Source organism: Heliangelus exortis, chromosome 7 (assembly GCF_036169615.1).
Source record: "Heliangelus exortis chromosome 7, bHelExo1.hap1, whole genome shotgun sequence".
Taxonomy (NCBI): domain Eukaryota; kingdom Metazoa; phylum Chordata; class Aves; order Apodiformes; family Trochilidae; genus Heliangelus; species Heliangelus exortis.
Window position 1 is genome coordinate 9,370,541 of NC_092428.1, and position 24,935 is coordinate 9,395,475.

The 24,935-nt window shown below is 35.5% G+C and overlaps 1 protein-coding gene across 2 annotated transcripts; it reads right to left on the reverse strand.

Annotated features, from left to right (window-relative positions):
* Positions 1-24,933, reverse strand: LOC139798282 (protein FRA10AC1 homolog). 2 transcript variants are annotated; one of them, XM_071748701.1, is made up of 14 exons: positions 24,724-24,933; positions 20,544-20,620; positions 18,559-18,651; positions 18,434-18,476; positions 16,516-16,592; positions 15,791-15,874; positions 15,259-15,343; positions 9,854-9,899; positions 5,669-5,782; positions 4,656-4,698; positions 3,280-3,404; positions 2,642-2,680; positions 1,222-1,306; positions 1-773 (listed from the first exon to the last, which is right to left on the reverse strand). In XM_071748701.1, exons 1-14 carry the CDS (start codon positions 24,754-24,756, stop codon positions 731-733), a joined length of 987 nt encoding a protein of 328 aa, XP_071604802.1. In that variant the 5' UTR covers positions 24,757-24,933; the 3' UTR covers positions 1-730. The 2 variants fall into 2 exon arrangements, with proteins under 2 accessions (XP_071604802.1, XP_071604801.1); XM_071748700.1 differs by having other exon boundaries at positions 18,559-18,657.
* Positions 24,934-24,935: the final 2 nt, after the last annotated feature.

Genomic DNA, 24,935 nt, shown 5'->3' on the forward strand with positions numbered 1-24,935 from the left:
TGCACTAGAAAGCCAAACTTTATTTTTTACATCAAATTTTCACCAACCAACCAGATTTTTCTAAGTGGAATTATCAGTTATGTCATATTCTAACTAAAATTTAAAACAAAGTCACCTTGAACTAAACTTTTTTAAGGAGGAGGGGAGACATTTCAGATTCAGTTTACGTCATTCGTGCAAAATATATTTTTTATAAAAACTGAACTTCTCCAATAGCATTTAAAAATATTTACAGAGTCTAATACCCAAGCACTAAGTCTTCATGACGAATAAATTTACAGCTATTAACACTTGTTTAACAAAATAGAAATAAGACTATATTGAAGTTTATGGCTTTAAACTTTTAATAGGATCTGCCAAAATGCCCCTTTAAAAAAAATAGCAATAACTGAAGTTTGGGATAAAATAAAAAGCAGCCAACTTCTATGATGTAATGTCAATAAACTACATTGTTGTTTGTTTACATCCTTCCTCCTTTTAAGTTTGGGTGCCATATATTTTTTGCACTGAACCAAAAAAATTCTCATATTTCATGACTATACAGCCTACCTACAAGAAAAAAATTTCTAGACCTGAAGTGATCTACAAAGATAATCTACACAAGTGATCAATATAAGTTACTGTAGAAAAGTTATGCTGGCAGAAAGATCCCTCTGGTCTCTATGACTGGATTTCCAGACTTTCATCTTGACAATTCATGAAGAAAATCAGCCTACATCAACCTGAAGTTTCAAAGAAACAAATCTTGAAAATACTCATCGAACTCCTCCTCCCTGTAAAAAAATGGTCAAAGAAAAAGAAAGAAAAAGTCAAAGAAAGTTTTGATTTAGATCTGTATCTAGGAGATAACCTTTGGATGAAAATGACTTAGCATTAATGATTCTCATTACAATTTGTAACTGGTATAGGTAATTTTGACTTACTACACATTTCCCTTTCTGTGCAACAACAGTGAGTTGAGCATTAGGATTTACTTCTAAGATAATTAACAGCATGGCAGGGGGAGGCAGCAGTGATATAGTAGTGTCTTGACAAAGGTTCCCCACCTATGCTGTGTATGTCTCTTTAAAAACACATTCTTAGGTTCATTACATGGAAGAAGAGTTGAAATAAATTTCAGTGTTGGAATATTCATTCAAACACTGGAAAAATTTCTGCCTTTGCAGCTCTGAATGGATACTTTAAGTTTTACTAGCTACAAGTTCAGTAGATCAAACTAACCGTGATTTTTCATCTGCTTCTGGTAGAGGACCTTTCCAAAAGTCAGAATCTGAGGGACCATCTTGCTCATTGCTGTTATCTGAATCTGTTAAAAAATTTAAAGTGCTTATGAAATAAATTTTTAAAGCATATATAATTTGTTTTATTTAGATGGTGTATTGCTAGGACCAATATTTAAGTGTAGCAATGAGAATAAAAAGAACATTTTACTTTGCATAAAGTGAACATGAAAACATTTTAAAATGTTACTCAATACAGCATCAAAAAGACTCTTTAGATATCATTAACTGATATTTTGGCAAAACATTTGTTCGTAAAATTAAGAGTTTATTATCACAAACCCTGAATTACAATACCTTTTCACCTCATTATAGTAAATTAATCCACCACTTCTAATTGAATGACAATTTTTTATCAATTGTAATATATCAGTAAAATTTTTTAAAAATCTGGATTACTGCGTAACTTTTTTTGCTTTTGTTTTTGCATACAGCAAAAGTGAAAAATAAAAAAACAGTCTTGTTACCAGAAATATGCCCTGACCTGAAAAAAACCCTGCAATCTTCCAGTAGAGTATTCCTGCCCAAACAGACTTTGGTCATGGTCTGAGCCAAAAAAACCCCACACTTCAGGTCTTCCTGTAGCTAGCTAGGAAAATGTAGGTACTGAGAATATTCCTAAATGTAGATAACACAGCAGAGCAATCAGTAGAAACAGTCCCTTCCAGACAGTCTGTAGGAACAATTAGCATGACCAGGGCTTCTTTTATCAAAAAAGAAACTGGGGACTGCAATTACTGAGATATTTAGACAGCCAGTGCCTAATGAGTCACTAAGACTCTGAGACCAACCACACAAAAGTAGGTCTCTGAGGTATTACAGGTGATAGCTGGAAAAGAATTTGTTTAAAACCTAGGATTTATTTTAAACCTTTTTGTTTGTTTGGTTGGTTTTTTTGAGTTTTTTTCTGGTTTGTTAGCTTTTGGTTTTTTTTAAGTAGAGTACATATTAGGATCATTCTCTGAAAGGAAATATTGGAAAGTACTTTCTTTACACAGCACAGATTATCATGCCTGGACACATGCAATTACTAACAGCATGCCTATTTTTGTATCCTCAAATCTTTTTCTGGAAAAACCTGACCTCTCATTTCTTTGATTGTTTTCCATTCTGTTATCAGCCTTAATTTTTATTTCTTACTGAAACCTAAAGGATATATTTCTAAAAATGCTTTAGTTTTTCTCCACAAATTTGTAGATAATTCTTTTGACCTTTCGTATCTCTGCTTGTTTTCACACACCATTTTCATAATCTTATAAAATTTTGGAACTGTTAGAGAATAAAATTAATGACAAATGATGTTGAAGTAATACAAAATTATTACCAAAACATAAAACACAGAAGATATTAAACTACTTTACCTTTATCAGAATTATCTGAATCTTCCAAAGAAACTTGATCTGGAATGACACACCATTTAAAATACAGTGAGCTTATCTTGGCTTTCTCTGTTATCTTAAACTGTTTACAATATATTACACATAAATATGGGCCCATGCTGGCACACACCATACATTCAAAGAAGGTAAGCAAACACTGAAGTAAAAATATTTTTTTTGCTTGAGTTCAAAGGTCACCAGCTTGAGCTCAAATTCGTTATCCCAAGATCTATGGTTTAAAAAGGTTATCTGACATTAGCAAAAGGCTTTCAATTCCAAAGTCTCAAGGAATTAAATACTTTAGAACCCTTTATTGTAGGCAGAGTCCAATTCTTGAACAAAATTTCCCTGCAATACGTATTTTTCAAAAGGTTCTACCTCTCTGTAAAATGTAATACATTTTTTTTCTCCAAATTTATCTTTGTGTACCTAGGGAATTTTATACATATACAAAGAAATAATCTTTTGACTACGTGTGTTTCAGAGTCAAAAAAACTTACATATCCATATTTATACATAATTCCCTACATACATCTATATGTATGTAGCCATTACAAAACTAAGTTTCAACAAGCATATTTTAGTATTTTAAAAATCAGAGGTTTAAAATTTAAATTTACCTTTATGGATCTCTTTTTTGGACTTCTTTTTTGCTGAAGAAGATAATTTTGTCTTCTTAATTTTTGGCTCCTTCGAGTTTTGTACAGCTTTGGTTCTTTTCTTGCATGATTTGACTTCTTTCCTCCTTTACAAAAACAAATGCACGTATTTTGTATTGTATGTACTCCTCAAACAACGGTAAATCTTAAGTATTTATTTAAACCAAATAGTTGTTTATTTTTCTGAAATCACTCAAACTGAAAAAAATCAATTTAGTTAAAATTAAAAGTGCTATATAGAGCTCTCTAGCTGAAGGCAGAGTTCAGGAAATGCCAAAGCTGCTATAGCAACAGTGATGCTGCTAACAAAACCAGCCAATTTTTAATCAAAGATTAGATACAGAAAATAATTTTATAACATGCCAAATTCTTAGTTACATTGAAAATCTTATTTTTTGCTGTAGTGAACAATTTTGTATATATGTAATGAGAAAAGCTCAGTTAATACAGGTAAATATACTTCTATGTGGAACAACAGAACTTGAGGTAGAATAATCTCTGCTTTAGACCAACAACCTGTGTATTTTATTTTCAGAAAAAATTATGTATGTACTATATACAATAGGCTCATTATATGAACATATGCCATTTTCCTGCTTGTCAGTATACAAATAAGTCAGTAAAGTTTAAAAATACGTATTACTCCACAGCTGACAAAGAAAAAAATGTTTGACTGTGCTGATTCTCAATTAAAGTGGCTTTACAATTTTATTTACAAAAGGAAGCAAGCTAAATCAAACTAATGTCAGTTAGTTAATTCTCCTCAACAGAATCACAGAATCTTTAAGGTTGAAAAAGACCTCTAAGATCATCAAGTCCAACCACGAATTCAACACCACCAGCCAACTAAACCATGTCTTCAAACTCTAAGTTAACACTTTTTAACACCTCCAGGGACTACACCACTTCCCTGGGCAGCCTGTTCCCATGCCTGGCCACTCTTTCAGTAAAGAAATTTTTCCTAATATCCAATCTGAACCTTCCCTGGAACAACTTGAAAAATAAGAAAAGCCTTATTTTTCAATAAGCTTGAAAACTTTGCATAACTTTGAGAAAAGAAAAATAATAACTGCGCTGAAATTAAGTAAAAAAACCTTTTTTTTGGGGGGGGAATACAGCATTCTTACAATTGGGGGGTTTTGTAATTTAATTGGTACAGCAATATTTAACTCTCACGAGCATCAAGTCAGTGACTTCATTTGAACTCCATCACAAAATGTACTGCAGCATAAATTATATTTCTAATAATCTATCTGAAGTTTTCCCCCTCTTTGCTGTTAGTCATAATTGTAAATTACCAACAATTCAGCCCCCCTGTTTTCAAAATATTTCATTACCTGTGGTGAAAGTTTAGTTTATAGGAACATCCTGGACATAGTCCTGCAAAAGAGAAGAAGAACACTAGAGCCATGTATTTGAAAACCGTAATTGACAAAACCTGATATATATAAAACTACAGACAACATTAGCTTCTACTTCCAGTAGCTTTTCCTTCAAAAGTTACAATGCAATTGCTGCCAGGGTTGAGAAAAACAACATGATAAAGGTCTTCAGTACAAACCCAGATTTTACTAAACCTGGAGAAAGATCACAGATGTAGCACTGACAACTGCTCATAAAAAAGTATCAGTGCTTATCATGTACAGATATCAATTTTATGGATCTTTGGGGACAAATCAAGGTGTTACACAATTGTACAGAATACCCCTAAGTCCCTAAGAGCCTTGTCAGAGACCAAGTGCTGCCATGGGGAATTTGTTCTGCACAAAAGAAAAAACATCATCAGCTTGTTTTACACAATGTAACTGTGTGAACTCTGGTATATTTAAATTATCTGATGAATACATCAAAAGATATATAATACTGATTACAAAACTCCCACTCAAGAAACAAGAATAGAAAAGGAGGTTATTTAATTAGTAGGAATTTTTTTAAAGAAAATGTAAGTGTTAAACATGTGCAAGAATTTGTCTGGTCTGGAGCCCTAAGGACACCTACACCACGTAACTGATTAAGTGATGACAAGAATGATACCATCCTTGCAATGCTGTGTTGTCTGTTACAACCAGATATGCTTGTATACAAAACAGTAGTAAACAGTTCTAATTTTATGACACCACCAACAATACAGTATCATGTGCTCAATCTGTAACAACTTTGTCAAACATGATGATAATAACCATTCTCTCTAAACAAAGACCACTGTGCTACCTGTAATGAATTTAACAAAATCACCTCCTATCCAGCGTTTCCATTTTCCATGAACTATTATCACTGGGTCTCAACAATTTTTGAAACACAACACATTTGTCTTCTTTTAAAAGTACATATCCTTGAAGGGCTGACTTACTCAATTTCACAAGTGCATTCCTCTTTTCACCATGTTCAACATATCCAAAATTCACCTCCCAGCTCTTCAGGCCTTCTTCCTCATCACAGTGTTTATTTCCACAGGAAAACTGACCTTTAAAGAGGTCAAAAGCAGAAAACCATGGTTTGGTGATTAACATACACAGGTTTAGGATTGTTATTCCCAGTTTTCTTCAGTTTTTGCTTTTCATTTTCTATTTCTTTCAAAGAAAAAAGTACAACTCTACAGCTGACATCTAGATTAAGGAAACAATAACAGGTAATGACAAAGCAATCAATTATACTTGTTTAATACTGCATATTTGTAGGTGAAGAACACAACTTGAACTGCATTTTACCATCTACAGTTGAAGGCATGGTACAAACTAATAAGCCTAATATCAAACTATGAAGAAATTAATGTCAGTAGGATACATCCCATATCCTAAATGATTACTTAGCAGAGGCTGATGGATCAGAAGGTCTGATTCAGACAGACATCTTTAATGATATCAGACTATTCAAAGTGTCATGTATATACAAAACTAAGATGCCCATGTTCTTATTACCTGGACATACAATTCTAAGAGAAACTACATGGCAGCTTTAAAATCTTGGGCTTGTTACGTTAAATACAGCATTAATTTAAAAACAATTTCCACATAATCAATGCTGCTTACACTGCCAGATTCCCAATCTTGCTGTAATAACAATACATATATTCCATTTGCCAAGAATTGATTTGTATGCAGAGCTGGCATAGGATGTGCATTAATAGGCTCACAAGCAGGACTGTTGGTGAACGATTAACCTCAGAACATTCTGCTTAAGCTGCTAACAAATGGATTGGAAGTGTCCTCAGATACTTTAGTTCTGCAATGTAAAAAAACTTGCAATGCTAACACGTGAACCAAAAAAACCCCATCAGGACTCCCATTGAAAAAAGCTTCAAATTAAGAAACAGTAAACATATTTTAACCAATGTAAGGTATGGCTATTAGTACCCTATATCATTAGGAATAATTTGTATCTAATACAAAGAAGCAAAAATCTACAAGGAAAAATTTGTACTTTCTAAAACTTTTTGGAACTTAACAACACTGTTTACTTCACATGCCCTGAAAAAAATCCCAAAACAAACTCAGAAAAACAGGCAGAGAGAAAAGACAGATACACTAGTTTTATTTATACTTGGCTGCTCTTTGCAGTATGCAAAATCCATTTTGGATATTCTACACTCTGCATGTGAAACTGGATATGCTCACAAGAATTTAGTTGGAGCACTATCTGCAGATGCTAAGGCAAGCAGTTACTTCTTAGGTAAACCATAATTCTATGCTCCTACATATTTACTTGCATTTATGTTCATCTAAATATTTGAAATCATGGTGGGTTTTTGAAAGTAGACCCCCACTCCATGACACATGTTTATGAAGAGCCAGATTTTTCTTACCCTCCCTTCATACCACAAACCATGAAACCCATTAGAACCTAGACTTGAATATCTCATTCTACTCTTTCTGAAGGCTTTTTCAGTAGTATTTATTACTCTAGTATACATGAAAGTCAGAAAACCACTAAAAATATTATTTGTGCAAAGAAACTATAATCTCTATTGTGTACAAAGAGAAAGTAAATCAAAGGGAGCTATGAATTATCCAGTACTTAAAAAAATCACTTTTCCCACAATTAGATGTCCAAGAAACAGACACAGAAACCAGTGTTCTGAGTGGAACATTACGTAATTTAATCAATAAGAAAAATATATGTCCAAAATTGTATTTCTCTCTCAAGTTTTGTTACCTTGCATTGACCTGAAGGGAAGTTACTGCCTTCATGTTCAGAATTGTAACTCTATAATCTGGCTTTTGAAATCTATTAGCATCTACTTCTTGCAGAAGAGATGGAATATATAAGTACTACAAACTAAATGAGTACTGAAAATCAAATCTACTAAGGAAAACAAGAGAGTCAAAAGACTGATTTTAATGCATTTTGATCAGAACTCAGATGTACCAGTACATCTGAGTACATGGATGGTACATGGATGCATGGTGCACTACCCAGGTACTGACACTCTGTCTGTTTTCCATGTAGAAATTTCTGAGAAAAAGTAAATGGAAACAGGTTGGGAAGAATATTTGTTTATATAAGGTAAAGCACATTATATGTGTATCTACATATATATAATAGGCTAAGACACTACTATGCTAAAAGTTGTATGTTAGTTCAGTAAATTAGTGAAAAAAAATGGAAAGCAGAGCAGTTTGCAGATATTAAGCCCTATTTTGACAAACAATAGTTTGAGTATTTTACTACTTACTCTACAAATAATTACAATTACAAAACACCAGATATACCCACATGTTCAGCTTTATTCTTTCTGCACATTGCTGAAAAAATCCTATTTCACTTCTGCCCAATGAACTTGTTACATGCTTTCCTAAAGAACACTATTGCACTATTATTTTATTTTGAAATTTTATGACATATTTTACTATTCATGCTTTGAAAGCAGAAAAAAAAATAGGAAGCCATGTTTTTAAATAGATTTAAATAGTTTTAAATAGTCTTAAAGCTTTTAATTTTAAGACCAACTAACTCACGTGGCTACTATTCAGTAATATGAAAAATTTAAAGTCACTTTGCTATCTCAACTTAAGATTTTAATTAAGAACATCCTTATTTTGTGAGACCATTTTTTGAAACTGGTAACAGCATTAACCGCCATTGAGGTTATGTTTTTAATTTAAGGAGATACAGCAATCTCCTTTCAAAATCCCTACAGCAAAAGAATGGAATGGGAAGGAAAAGAGAAATAAGCTATCTGACATTCACAATTAATAAGTCAAGTGATATATCTAATTTTCAAGTGATACATCTAATTTCACTCATCCCAACACTCCTTCTTCTCCATGACCTTACAAAAAAAGACCTTAGAAACAAAGCAACCAAATATTAGTAGTCCATTTCTAAGTTCCCATTGTAGTAGTAATGAACAGCAGCAGTAATGCCCACCACCAAAGGCTCTCATCATCTCTATTACTGTCACAGAAAAAAAAAGCATATGTTCTTCCCTTTATTAATATGAATTACCAGACAGATATTAATGCTTTATTACATTAAAGCAACTTATATTACTGATTTATAACTAAAAGTGGTAAAATAAAGGCAAAGATTCACGCCTTTTTTTTTTTTTAAACGATCGTTTGAAACTGCACTTGAAAAGTATCCGAAAACCGACATAATTCTTGCGCCCCTTAGTGGTGGAAGACACTATTACTCAGTGTTCCAATGGTACACTTTTACATTAAGATTTAATTATAAAGCTTAAAACGTGTAATTCCGCACTTTCTCCCACATTTTAAAATGCAGAGTACCAGATATGGAAATTAAAGTGCAGCTTTTAATTCTTTTCCCCCATGAAGACAAAATTGTTCATAAATTATTCATTTCTCTTTTAATATAACTGTTTAATAATTTCATAAAGCATATAGCTGTATCAAATGAAACTGTTAACATGCCTTAGCATTCAGCTACAGGATAAAGTCCATACGTCCAGGCTGTGGACTGAGAACCACTGTGGAAAGTCCCAATAACAAACTGAAGAAATTACACTTGGAAGCTGCCAGAATAAGCCACTGATTTTAGAAACAGGACTGGGAGACATGACAACCACTACCACTAATTCCCACTGAAGCTCTAAAAAACAATGTACCCTAAAACTGACAGCACGCAAGCACAGGTAGAACTTTTTAATTAAAAACTTAATATGCTGCAAAAAAAGCACTGGAGAAACTATTAAAAGAATTATTTCCAGAGGAAAAATATTGAGAGACTTCAATTAAATCAAAGGCTTATAACATAATGTTAGAACTACTGAAGACAAGCAGCTTAAAAACATATTAAGGAAATTGTGTTATCAAATGTATTATGTTGGTGTTCATTACAAATCTGACCTCATGAAAATAAACTGCCAGTTAATTTCAATTTATGCAGGTTAGTGTGCACTCTATAGAGTTACGTGGCATGTTACAGAAAAGTTATAATTAGTTATAATATTACACTGTATCCATTATGATCTGATACATCTACTGGTATTGGCAAATGCTGTCTAAAAAATTACAAAGAACAACAAGAAAAGCATCAGCAAAGGAGAAAAAATGAAAATGAAAGACAACATTACCTTTGCCTGAAATTACCTCTTTCTCATGACGCCATCTAAATCCAAACTGTTAAGATAAGAAACAAAATTAAGTTGTGACTAGTCAATGTAAATAATGTTAAAACTAATTTAAGTTGATTGATGTCCTGCATGTTCATCCATTCATCCTGGCTGATAAATTTAAAGTCCTCTGTTAATTAAAAGTCTACCTCTGCCTCTGTCAGAAGGATCCCAATTTATGCACACAATTCAACTTCAAGTAGATGCTGTTCAGCACAGAACAGTAGTTTTCTAAGAGGCTTCACAGAATTCAGAAGAACAAATAGGAAGTTAGGATAGTGACTTTACTATATACTTCATTGCAATTTTGTCCAGACTAAGAAATAACCACTGGAGCACTAAGAAGTCCTACTAGCACAGTGGATCCCCTCTCACACCCTAAAGACTATGTTAAAAGACCCACAATCAAACAACTAATTTCTATTTCTCTACATTGTGCAGAAACGTCACATGTAGATAACTTATCTACTATTTTTGTCTTCCCGTAGAATCTGTTTTGTCCTCTCAAAACAGCAAGTAGCCTAGTGAAAAGACTGAAGCTGGGAGTGAGAACAACCTGGTAAAAACAACTTTATTTTCACTAACAAGTAGAAAGGGGTGACAGAACTCAGAGGCATCCAGATTCTCCAAAAAGGTCCATCCTGTACTTTCAGTTAAAATTCACAGGCACAGATCAGAAGATAAAATTGCTGCTCGGTAAACAAAACATAGAAGACCCTGGACTTAATGGAAAAAGATGGGGAGGGGAGAGGGGGGCAGAAGAGTTATAAAATCAAAGAGGTACAGAAATGGCTGCACAGCCCATCTTTGCTACCTGAGTTCCAAAGCATCTTTCACAATATGAACCTTCTCTTGGTACACTCATAGACTGAGCTTACAATGAACATGTATTTTGCAGATACAGTGACATAAATTCTGTCATATACTGGACTTATTTTCCATGTTTATTTTCAAACACCATAGATATGTACAGCTATCTGTTGTTGTGTGTGGTATTTAATGTTGTTGATATTTTTAATAAACAACAGTAATTCTTTATCTGAAATGCAACAGTGTGGTGCTCTCATAGTGAAGTGGTAAGTGGTTCGAAAAAAATAAAAACCCCAAGGAAACAAAAGGTTTGGCTCTCTAAATGCTCTGCACTCTAATAACAAAGCTGAACAAACTGAGCAGAAAGCCATCAGTAAACAAATGCTTGGTTAGCACTGATTTTCCCAAAAGATGTCTAAGAAAACTAAAAATTTGTACACTAACAAAATACTTGTCCCTTTAAATCATTCCACTATTTTTCAAACAGGACAAAACAATAATATTCAATATTTTCAAACCTACTGTTTTCACTGGTTTAAAAAAAAACAAAAACAAACCCAAAACCAACAGGTTCTGTTTATAATGTTTGCTAAGGCTGGATCACATTGTGCTTGGCCCACTCCACAAGTCTGTACTGTGGTCTAAAGTACCATTATACCACTCATGCTTCAATCAAACACAAATTTACCAGTTGTAAAAAAAAAGAACTGTGCTGAACAGTCCAGTGAAAACAGAATGTAAAATACGTAAACCAGCTGACATAAAGAGTAATGTTAATTGTTCCTCTTTTAAAGGATATTTGCTGTTTTACAGGGTATTCTAATGCTGACAACCTTGTGACACCATTGAAAAATGCCACATGTTTAGGATTAAACACCAACAGTATTTTGGCATCAATTTTGCTGTTGTGTGCTGCTGGTAATAAAGGCTAAATACCAATTAGATCTTATCTGAATGTTTGATTTGTAATAGTCTATCTGCTACTTCAACAATCACCAAGTTTTCCATGCTTACTTTTGGTACTGAAATAATTTCTATACTGATTTTACCTAGCACGTTAAAATTGACTCAGTATGATATAAATCAAATTATATCCTTACAGAACAGTTCTTTAGTATCAAGAAAAATGAGCAAAGTAAAATAAAGGAAGGAGACACAACCACCTGTGTGTAGTGTATCTAGGACAAATGTCCTCACTTGCATTCATTTTTGCCAATCATTCTTCCATCGACCAGCGGAAAATGACAGAGAGCTATGAAGGCTAAGAAGAAACAATAATAAAAATAAAAAGTAAATTCAATGGAATTTGTCTACCTAAGCTAAAATACCAGGAACAGGTTTAACTATACAAGAAAATTAAAAATTAGGGTAGGTTCTTGAATAGTCAACCTGCAATAGTAAGGAATGATAAAGAATAATCAGCAGACAGCATTTATTCTGCTTCATCCTCTTTGCTAAGTGAGTTCAACAAGATTCTAAACGAGCTATTTCTACAAGTTAGACCAGAACCAAGTAGTACAACTCCAAAATAGATGCATTATGAGACTATAAGATGGCTAACTTAATAAAAAATGGTGATTTAAAAAATCTGAAAGGCTGTTTAAAAGCCTGTTTGAAAGGCTGGCAATAATCTTCCCAAATTAAATATGGACTAGTTGGTATTGTATAATACCCACTGGCTGCAGAAAAAACTAGAATGTTCAGTCACCTCTTTCACAAAAAATAAAACGTATGAATTTAGACAAGACTGTGGAAAAATACTAAAGGTATTTAAAATATTTTTATTTTCACAGAAAAGCCTTCCATGTCAAAAAAGAATGACAAAAGTGAATCTATTATCATAAACAAGTCAAAGTTGGCCTAGAAATCTGAAAATTATCTGGAAATTAAAAAAAAAAAATTAAAATAAATTGTATTCTGTTTAATGAGCAAGTGTCAGACAGACTTCATTTCTTGGGAAAAAGGAGTCATTTCCAATCTGTTCATCTACAAAACATAGCAAATAGACAGCAAATATCCTTTCTAGAAAAAAATAAAACAACAAAGAGAGCACTTCTAGTTCAATGCCTATCAAAATAAAACTTAAATGCAGAACACTCTTTCTCATTGCACTCCAAAGCTGATTACAGAACTAAACTATCTGACAACACAGACTGTCACTCATCCTTCTCAAAGCTTGCAGACAAGATGCACTGCAGTTCAAGGACAACCATGACCTAAAAAAATTCTCATATTGGGAAAATATAAGGAGTAACAGACACACCGCAAGCAAGAACTGTGAAAGCACACTCTTCCAGTCTCTAAGTACCCTCACAACTTAGGGTCACCTTGGCACTTCTTTCTAAAAGAGAAGGAAAAAATTCTATGTAGTAATTCCACAAAGAAAAGCAGGACCGTGAGCCACAGTGTTCCATTTGCCTGCTGTGCCAGCAGCCAAGGTGAGTGCACCTGTGCAAGGGAGTGTGTGAGCACCAGTGAAGGTGCCTGGGAGAATGGAGGGTGGCAGAGTCTCCCAAGCCCAGATTTGGGTGTAAAACCACCCGTTTATCTCTAAGGATGAGAGCACAGGGCAGCCTGCTATGTGACCCAAGCAGCCGCAGACACCTCTGCACATCACTGTGTGCATATCCATGCACATTTGTGGGTGAAACTGCCTGTACAGCAATTGGAGTGTGGCTGTGGCCTCACACATCTTGGGGCTTCTTACCATTTTCTTTTGAGCTCCATTCTTTAACAAGGTGTTCTGCTTAATTTGCAGACCTCAAGAGACTTAACATTAACAACACCTACCAGGAAACAAAATAGCCCAGGTAGGAAGGAAACCTCAAAAGGTGATCTGGTCCAATCTTTCATGGGAAAGGGAACCTAGATGAGATTTTCCAGCGCCCTGTGCAACTGCATCTTGAAAGCCTCCAGTGATGGGCACCCTACTACGTCACTGGGGAGGTTGTTCCAGAGAATGAATGTTTTCACTGTAAAAAATTTTCTTTTATCAAGATGAAGCATGATCACATCAACAACTATCCAACAAAAGGTTGAAAAACTTGTTACCCACCCTGTGCCTCTAAGCACCTGTACTGCACAACAGAAGCCCTGGAAATGCAGAAAGAACATCAAGGCAGGAATAGCCTTAAAGCACAGACCGTATTTCATTGGTGTGAGTGGGAGGGAGCTGATGAACAGCCCGTTTCTGACTTCCAGGAAGGAAAACCCTGCTTTGACATCCTTCTGTACAAAACATGGGCATAGATAAATCACTAATTGAGCAGAATCTCATTTTTTCTATTTTTCTAAGAAGGGACTTACTTGAGAACAGAAAGCATAAGCTAATATAAGAAAACAAGTTATGTCATATGGCAGAGTTATGCTGACATGGCAATTCCAAACACAGGTAGTGACTTACAAGCATAAGTAGGAATTCAGAGTGACCTCAAAGTTAGGACAGCCATATCTGAAGTCTGACAGGGAAACACTACTCACATGACACACACACAAAAAAAAGGAAACTGGGGCAGAAGAGTTTTTCAGAAAAGACAGCAAACATATGGAAACTTGGCACAGGAGCGAAAGAAACAAAATCTGTAAGCACACTAAAGGGAAAATCAGTTGGAGTGGAGCGTGAGGGATATGAAACAGCTACACAGAAAAAAAATTTACTCAAAAAAAGCGGAAAAGCATCTTTGGCATTTTAAATTTTGGTAATTTTAATCTTTGCATTTTTGACCAATTTTCTTTAGAAGACTGTCATATTTTCTGCCTGTAATAAGAGCTTAAGCCCAGTCCACTGAATGTAATTTTCATTATAAATAGTCTCAAAGAACTTATATACAGACACTGTTTGCAGGGCTGGGATTTTATGTTACTATGTGGTAATGATGCCAAGACATATCTGAGTTCAGCAAAAGTTTTTGCAAGTCACAACAGAAAAAAGCACCTATTTCTGACTAAGAGCCTAGTCAGTCAAAAACTAAGTAAAGACAAATGCTGTCCTAGTTTAGAAAAACTGGTCCTGGAATTTGGTTGTTTCTCCTAAAAAAAAAATATCTATTTATTTACCATGAATACTTAACATACAAATCCTGTTTCCATAAGCAGAATTCAAAAAAACAGAAAAATATGCTGCTTTAGAACAGACACTTCCAAAATTGTTATTTCCAGCCTTAAAGCGTAAAACTATCTTTTTAGACTCTTATTATTTTTTTTTTTTTTAACAGAAGTATCCCCAGAAGTTTTTTAGGCTCCATCTAGTTTACCTCTCCAGGTAAACCTCTCTAGCTTTTTCTGCTTAGCCTCTGCATTTTCTGCCTTTTCTGTACTTCTTCATAAACACCATCTGATAGAAATGCTACTATTCCCATAGAAGCACATTTCTGGGACAATGGCAATGCTTGGGTTCAAATTGCTGGTGCTTACTAAAAACCTGACAATGTCTCACTACTGTCTCTCTAGGAAAGACATACTAACATTCTGGTTTCACAACATACCCACAATCAGGAGGCAACTTTTAATACACAGTATACTTTAAAAACAAAATGATTTATAATAATAAAAAATACCTTATTCTCTTTGTATCTACTGAGATCTGCTATACAGTATTCTTTGAACAATTTATCATAATACTTCTTTGCAAGCCTCTTCTCCCTGTATCAACAGGTATTTATTAAATACAGAACATGATACAATTCATTTCACATTGTAATGACATTACCAAGACAAAGACATGTTTCATCCAGAGAACACAAACTGCAGAGCTAGAAATGCAACAGAAATATACTCATTGAGCTAAGGGATGATCTCCATAAAACTGGAAAAATATATCTAAAACTCATCTACAGAAGTACTTATATTTTTTTCAAACTTTCTTCAGAATTTTCAGAAAAGCCATTTGAATCTACAAGAATGCACAAATATTTTAGTTCTTTCTGTCATCATTTGCTACTGAGCAATATCACAGTATGAGACTTCCTAAAGGTCTTTCATTTTCCAATGCATTATAGAATGATCACTAAGTATGCACAGTAATTGTTAATTAGTAGGGGATACCACAACTGATCCAGACATAACATGTTCTATAATAGTTCCAAGTACCAATTCATGTCTGCTTCATCCTCTTCGTTCCACAGGAATCTATGATTTTCACGAATAACATCAAGATCTGTCTTGTCATTTGCTCTGAAAAAGACACATTCTTGTTAGCACAATGTAATACTAAAATTAAGAGTCAGTCAAATAAAATTTGCGGAACATCAGTATTTTACGGCTGTGATCTCAACTTCACTGCATAAAGGAATATATTGCTATAGAATAAAACTATACAAAAAATGTTTTCCCCATCACACCTTTTCCCAAATGGCCTCTGAAACTTGATTCTGTCTGAAAATATTTTTTATAAATTTTACTGAAGGTAGTAATATTAGAATGCAGTAGACAGCTCTAAAGAAGGTTGTCATTATTCTGGACAGTGGAGAGCAATTGTGCACATTTCAAAACTATTTCAGATTGTTATTTTGAAGGTACTGTCAGCCATTTCTCAATGTACCCTTAATTAATGCTCACCTGTCATCTTTTACCTTACAAAACAAGAGTAACTCAGGTCATTGTTAAGTTCTTATATAAAAATAATAGTGCAAAATGAAACAAATCAATACTGCATTTTAGATATTTCAAATTACTGTAGTTACTATTTGTGACCAAAAGAATTAGTAACTTGATACACAGCCACACCACCCTGCCAAGCTGCAATATATGTTCAAGGGCTTTATATCCAGGTGAGTTTGGGGAGCATGAGGAGAAAGATTGCTGATGTTTCTTACCTAGAACGCTGGAAATCCTCTATCTTGCCACCATAGTACAAAATGTAGTCATTCACAAACTTTTTATGCCTTTCATACTAAATAAAGCAATTAAGGATTGTTTCAGAACTTATCTTCTTTTACAGTTTAAAAGAATAATAAAAACTTTTGACATACTTAACAGAAAGAAGCTCTGTCTTTCTCAAAGACATTTCAGTAATTCCCAGAATAAAAGGAATTAATTAGCAATTTTTACGTAATAACCTCTCATAAGAGCTACTTTCCAAATACACGAATTTAAGGCAATTTCATCTTTCAAACCTCATTCAGCTGTCAGACCTTTATAAAATTGTCTTTCTGCATCAAGAATGGTCTGTACACATTTACATAGTAGTATACATTGTATACATAGTATACATCATAGTATAAAAATAGTCTAGCTCCTAAACCAGAACAATTTATTACATTTTACCATAAACAAAAGTTATCTGCTTTAGTTTACAGATGAAAATCACAGGAAGATACATAATGTTCTTTTTTAGAACACTTCAGCCTCAGAGACATGATCTAAAAAACATTTTGTACCCTAATTTGAGAAAAAAATATCTAAGTACTTATTCAGAAAATAAGCACCTTAACAAATAAAACATTAAATATGTCTCCTTAAAAATACTTTCAGTTAATTTCTTTGATGTTTCTGAAGCAGCAAATTAGGCAATACATTCTCCCCCACTGCACATCCTAGCAACTACTCCATCAGTGTGAATCATTTCCATGCTATTTTGACATGCCTTAGAATGTTATTGAAAAAAACAGCTTATTTTCCAAAGGCCTACAAAAATTAATTTAACTTCAGTATGTGTCTTTTTTTCTTTCTATCACAAATAACAGAAACAGAACCAAGTCCAGAAGGCTTAACTAGCACAATCAAAACCTTTCCCAGAACACACTACTTGATGCTGCCATTTGAATTATTGGGCCTTAAAACTGAGTAACAGTAAAGGTTTTGAACAGGAACCACCAAAAACATTAGCAGAAACTCACAGAAGTCCCTACACAATGAGTTTTGTAGTCATTCCAGAACACATGGGCCTTTCTGTGGCTAACAACAATCTACAACGTCAGCAGCACTGATTGAGATGTGTCCCCTTTCCATGCATCTGATGGTTTATGGTGAGCCTGGTCAAATTTTAAACAGGTAACAAGAAGTTAATTTTTGTTTACTGAAGCTTCCTGATTAGGTCTTTCCATATTTAATCAGTCTTTACTATTTATGAAATGTTACTGCTGAAGAAGAGCTATCTAAACAAACAAGAAACTGACAGTATTTCAGATACACTCCCTCACAACATCTAATTTACTGCCCTAGATGAAAACTAAATAAAAGGAGAAAGGTTTGTCAAACCAGGACAGGTTTATAAACTAAATAAGATAGTAGTTACAAATGATGCACCAATTATAGTAAGAGACTAAAAAAACCAGTAAAATAAAACTTCACATGATATTAAACAGACTTACATTCTGCTACCTGTAGAAGATACTACTGGAGATAAGGATGTTTAGAATAGACTAATGCATTTTTAAATTTCAAGTAGAAATTACTTGTTCACAGATAACAGCACTCATAACAAATTACATTCTATTAAAAACTCAAGTGAAAGAGCAAAGAGCCTTCATGTCAGCCTAGATAAAATTCACTGTACAATAATTTTGTCCCAAACAGAACAAATGAACACACAGAAGAAGAATATGGAAATGCTTCTACTGAGTAGATACAGGCATTTTCAGAGACATCTCAGCAACAAAAAGAAGCCAATTTAAAAAACGATTCAGCACTGCACTGCAGTGCCAACTGCTGTGATAACTGAGATAACCCAGTATTTCATTGTATTGTTTAACCCATCTTCAAACATGAAATAAAAATCAAATAGAAGGATACAGCATCCATCGATATCACGTGAAATCTTTTTCTTGCTTCTTCCCTGTTAATAACAAATACGTTTGAGTGAAAGCTATCTTTAAAGTAAGGGAAAATGCCTCACAAAAGCAACAGATAAAAGATACCTATCCCATTCTTCAGCTGCGAATTGTCTGTGAACCACACTGCCTTGTTTTGCTTTCTGGAATGGCTTTACCAGAAGGCCATCTTCCTTTGTACTAAAGGTAAGGGGAAAAAGGAGGCAAAGTTAGTGAAGAACTTCTCACAAGCAATAAAATTTCCATATGCCAAACTCTGCATTAACTTGTGTAACAGAAACTGTTTTATTGCTCACTTATTGCTTATTGTATTGTTTACTTCATTTGCAGAACAAAATTGGAAAGACATTTGCTTGCAGTTACAATTTAGAAAAAGTTGCTTAAAATGTGCAATTTAAAATATTTATTTTTTTCCATATTAACACTCTACAACCACAAAGAAATACCCAGAAGAATCCTCAACTTTGCTCTGCATTTAAAGCTCTCTAAGTATCTCAGCTACACAGCAAAGCAAGAACAGGAAGGACATTATATTCACAGAATAAGTGACTTCTAGTAACCCTATCCCATCCTTTCATGCTAATGTCTCAACACCTCATTAAACAGCTCCACCTCTCTTAGTGTAAGCCCAAGGATCAGTAATTAAAACTTAAAGAGTACTGCCTCGTGAACTGTGGGCAGCTAAAAATACTTTCAGAATTCAACAAAGTAATAAAAATTTAAGTATAAAGAATGCACTTTATTTAGAAAAAGGCTTATTTATTTAGTTTCATTGCTCAACAGAGATCAAGAATTTTTTTCATACCAGCTAGCAGAAATAATGGAAGTCAGAAACCTATAGAAAGCAATCCAGGGAATATATGTTTCAAGCTATGGAATATAGGTCCAAGTTTAACATTTGCTCCAAAGGATCTGTAGGCACAAATTTTCCCTAAGGATACTTCATAAAACAGCAATATGGAGAAGACAGGAGACTACTGTTTTTCTTAAGGTGAAAATAAATAACATCATAGAGCAAGAAAAGGATATACACACATACAGTGAACCCCTATTAAAGCCCTATTGGGAATCAGTATTAGTGTGGCAAAACAAGGCCAATGATGATATTTTTTAAAGGCTCCTAAATGGGTAGCTAATATTTTATCTAGAAAGTGGAATGGCCTTTTAAGAAAAACAAAAATTAAACAAAACCAGTCATTGTTTTAATGGAGAACAGCTATGTTTATAAAATAAACAGAACAGCACAATGCCTGCTATTATTCCAAGGAGTAAAACATGAATTTTCTTCCCAGAATAATACACTACAAAACCCATTCTTTCAGTTTTATTGCAAAGGAAAATATGCAAGAGTCCTAGGAAATTTTCCAGAGCTTTTTTAAATGAAGTCAAATAACAGAGCAAGGAAGAGACAGGTAAAGGTAAAGAAAATATATATACAACACAGGCAAAACATTTGGTGGAGTACCAAAAGTGCTGAAGGACTATGGTGGCAAAGGAAAAAAAAAAAAAAAAAAAAAAAGAAAAAAAATAAAAAAAAATAAGATCAGACTACAAAATTCAAAGTTGCTAATTGTGTGAACTACTGAAAGAATAGGCAAAGGTGATCTAAAATAAGAAATAAGATTTGTAGTTACATTTCAAGGATTAAACACAACACAATTTACCAGTTCCCAGGACTCTTCACAAATTAAACAAATAGTATCAGTTTTTCACTTCCTTCAAGCAGGTGTTTTCTATTTACAAAGCTTGCTGCCGCTTGGCCTTTTTTGCATTGCTCTGTAAGTAGTTCCATGTGTGAAGTGAACAGAGCAGCTGATACTAATGCTCAGAAAAATTAAACAGTCTGCTCTGGGAACTGATGGACGTGGCAGAATGGATCTTAATCAGCTGCCCTTGGGAGACCACAGGTTTTGGCAAGCTTGACTTGAGGAGACGCAGGAATCAAAGAGACTGGTTTTTCAAAACACATTTCAACACCAGACTTTACATACCACAGCATAATCTTCTATACACAGTAGGAGCCCATTTGCACAAAACACAGAATAGAAAGTGTTAATTCTGTACTAAATTACCTTTTAGTCTTTTGCACAGACTTCTCTCCACTCTCCTCATCGCTAAAATCAGAATCATAGCCTCCACGGCCATGTGCCTGAAAATAATAAATGGCAACGCAGTCAATGTACTTGATAATGTAACATGGACATGGCATAACTAGAAATCAGTATTGTTCATCATGCAGAAATGAAAGAAAGAGATCAAGTTGAGCAAATCCATTCTCACATATGTCTAAACCAAACCAAATTCAACAGACAACACAGTGTCTATTTCAAACAACACAGAGCAGTGACAGACATCACCAGTCTGTCAAAAGATCACTTTATAAATAATTTATATGCAGATGACCCAGTATTTTATCTTCACATAGATAAAGATAAGAATATGAATATCTTTGGTCTCTGTTTTCAAACAATCTCACTTATACAAGAAAAAAAAATGTACTTTCACTAGGAGCCACTATGCCAGAAAGCTGATGTGCCCACAATATAAACAAAGATGAGAACAAAAGTTTCTTTGGCAGCTGTACAGAACTTTCAATCACTAAATCTTACATTGGTAGCTGGAAAACTGATTAACTAAAATACAAAATAACAATATGCCTGTAAAAGCATACCATCTAACCTGCTGAATATTTCTATGGTGAAATGAATTTCCACACTTTTTGGGACTACAGTGTCAAATCAACACACACAAGAAAACCAAAATATCCCATATCTCAGTGTCATTAAATAATTAAGCTCTGAGCGATGCCCAGGTCTATCACCTCCATTTTTCAAGGCACAGTAATATGTACAATTCTTTCAGCTAAAGTAATGGCTTAAGATGTTCCCATACCCTCAACCTCACTCTTGTACCTTCCCTCCAGTTGCTCAGTTGCAGTTGTGAAATTACACATGAACCAGATCAAACAACCCATCAAAGTTACAAATTGTCCTATCAAAGAGAGATTACTTTAACCAGGGTTAAAATAACCAGGTTCATCCAAGGCCCCCAACCACCTACAACCAGCCAGCTGAAGGGGTAACACAGAAGCCAAGAGGCAGAACTGGGAACTGAGTGAACTGGTGTTGACACCAAGAAAAGCATTTACAGAACTGGAACATTTACAAAACTCATATTAAAATGAGAAATGGTTATTACATATCTGCATGGGGAAAGGTTAAATGTGTACTTCCTAAGGATCCTATTAATTCAGACTGTGGATTAGAAGACCAGTGTATTTGATTCTGTGCTGTCAATTCCTACATTACATACAGCCAAATTCTTCCGTGGACAAAAAGCTGACAAAAACAAAATCTCAAAAAAGACCAGATCTCTTCAGGATGATTTTTATGAGATGCCTTCTATGGACACAAATATCTCCCAAAAACACTATGCTGGAGAGTCAACTGTATCCTCTACTGACATCAACAACTGTCTGTATCATGCAGAGTATGTAAAACACTATCTTTTCACACTGGCAGTCAAGGAGCAATTTTTTTAAATTATTATTTTTATTATTAATAATAAACTGTACCTTTTATCCTTATCTAATAATGTAATACTTCTTCCACTCTTGAACTCTTCTGAAGATACATACTTATATATATACATCACAAAATATATGCATATAAATATACATAACACATATGTATTCTAAAAAAGCAAATCAGAACATTCTGTTTTGCCTTTATGTTTTCTATTTCCCAGGAGACACACACAAAAAAAAGATCAGTCACCAAAAAGAAGTGCAGCAGATGTCTGCAGTGTCTCTTTTAAGTGCACCTCATGCACTGGCAAAAGAGCAGCGACGATGCAAAGCCCTCCCAGCACAGTCTCATGATAATCCATAATTCAGAAGCAGGTATCCTAGCTGAGGTCATTGTAATAGCAAGCCTGTCACTACTTTTAATAATGAAACTTTTGCAGTCTCTAGAAAAGCCTCCCATACATTATGACTGTGCAGCAAATGTATTAACTCTTAAGTTTTAAAAATATCATGGTAATCCAGGAATGTTTTAACAGGCAAAAGTAATGCTTCCTAGATGAACACTGAGAGCTTCCTTTACACTCAAAAGGGGAGAAAGTGTAAGCCAACACCATATGTGTGGAAGTCAACACGAGACAGATGAAGTATAAAAACAGGCAAACAAAAGCTCAAATAAAAGGAAGTTTTCCCAAAGTGGTTGTCCCTGGATGATGGGCTCCAGCAAAAAAGTAGGTATATTCAGTAATCAGCTTTCTACTCACCACTGGAAGGAATCAAATATTTAAAAGAAGAAAACAAAAAAACACAGGATAAGCTGCTCCAACAGAGCAGGAGAGGTACAGCACAGAGGTTGCATCTGACACCAACAGCTCCAGGAGTGCTGGACCACACTCCTAAAGACCAGGACTGAACAATTCCTAACCTAATGTCTTAGGATGACAGCAAGATGACTTGACTTTTAGATGAAACATAAAAATGAACTCTCAAAAAATGCTGTACGTAAGCAAATCTTCCCATTTTGGAAGGGCAATGTAAATAGAAGCCTACTTAAGGTTGTGAAATTTCAAGACTTTCTTCTCTACAACAAAAGCCAAACAACAATCCCAAATAATGAAAATGTGTTTTTAATATTTAACTGTAGTAAACAAGAGGCAGATACCAAAGCTTTGTGCCCAAGCTAGATTTCAAGAGAGGTATATATAGACATGGGCATGAAAAATTGTAAAAACTAAAAACAACTGCTTTGATCTTGTAACTTTACTCTTTGTTGGAATTTGTCAGAAACTGGGAATGCTTTTGGTAAATTAGTAAATACCAAATGGTTTAGCAAAACATAAACCTGAAGCTACATAACTTAGACAAAATGCATTGTAACCATTTTCACACCAACTCTGAACTTTTTTTCCCTGAAACAATAAAACAAATGGAAACCACAAAACTAAACCAAATACTATTTACATTTAAGTGACTGACATTTAAGTAATACCAGTATCTTGGGTGAATTACTAGCAAAGCTTCTAAAAATGGCAACTTAAAACGAGGAAGTGTATGACAACTGGATGCAAATGACAGTGAACGTAGATGTCAGCTGCTGATATCAAAACAGGACAACGCTGTATTTGCATGAGGCACATCCAGAAAAAACACCTCCTGTAACCCTCTCCGCTGAGGTAAAAGGACAGTAGTGAAACGGACATGTCACAGTTGACGTTGACTCCTGATTTCAACATGCAACTGAACAGAAAACAACAGGTTGGTTTTTTTCTTTTTAAAAAGGCAAAACAACCCTACACACGAAATCCCAACTCCCTAGTTCCACACCTCTGCCGGTATCTTGCTTGTCTCTCACAAGTGTCACTCCCATCCTTCCCCTTATCTGCCCAGCACACCTGTCTGTGTTCATCTCTGCTCACAGCCCACATGTGGCTCAAAAGAGTGCTCCTTTTGGTGTCAAGAAGCTTCGCTGTGAAGGTCTGAAGAGATCATGGCAACGAAAACAGGGCTTGAGGAACTGTCCTGGCTAGAAAAATGCTGCCCTGTTGAGGGGGGGCTGGGGTGCGTGCTTCACTGCAAATTCTCTTTGTACCTTGACAGCCGTCTTTTGAGGCTTTTCAACCCCGACTTGGAGGGGGCTGCTGGGGATGGGGGGGGGGAATGACAGTAGGTACAATTAGCATCAAACCCGTTCTTCCTTGTAAAAGCAATTACAATTAGTAGATTTATACACTGTACTGTGACTACCCCTAAAGAAAAGACATCCACACAATACTGCTCCTTTAATAAAGCTCTAAAACGATAAAAGCAGAAACAGGAGTCAAAAGTAGATAACAGCAGACAATAGCAGCAAGGATTAGAGCTTTGCATGGCTCCACGAAGAAAAACCACACCGAAAACCGCCCTTGTGCGTTCAACACCAGTTTCGAAGCACTTCCCACGGTCCGAAAGCCGCCCAAGCCCTGTCCCAGCCCGGCCTGACCCGCGGCCTGTCAGACCCGTCCCACAGCCACCGGAGCGGTCCACGGCCGCCCCCGGCTGCCCGCACGACAGCCCTATTAGGAGGGCGGCTCGGCCCCTTGCCGCACAGGCACGGCCTGGCCCCTCTGCCAGCCAACCCCCGCCGCGACTAAAGCCGCGGCCTTCACCGAGGCCTGTCAGCCGCACCGCCACCCGGCCCGCCGGGCCCCCCTCCTCAATCCCTCCCTTCCTTCCTCCCGGGCCCCACTCACAGTCGCAGTGAGGCGCAGCTGGTTGGGCACCATGGCGGCGGCACGGCCCGCCCGCCCGGCGGAGGCAGCTCACTGAGGGACGCGGGCGAGAGCGGCCTCCCGGCTGTATTCGCTGGCCACGGCGCTGCTCCGTGGGCTGCTCCGCGGGCTGTTCCGCGGGCCCCTGCCGGAAACCAAGGGCAGAGGCGGAGCAGGGCCGCGACGGGAGCTGC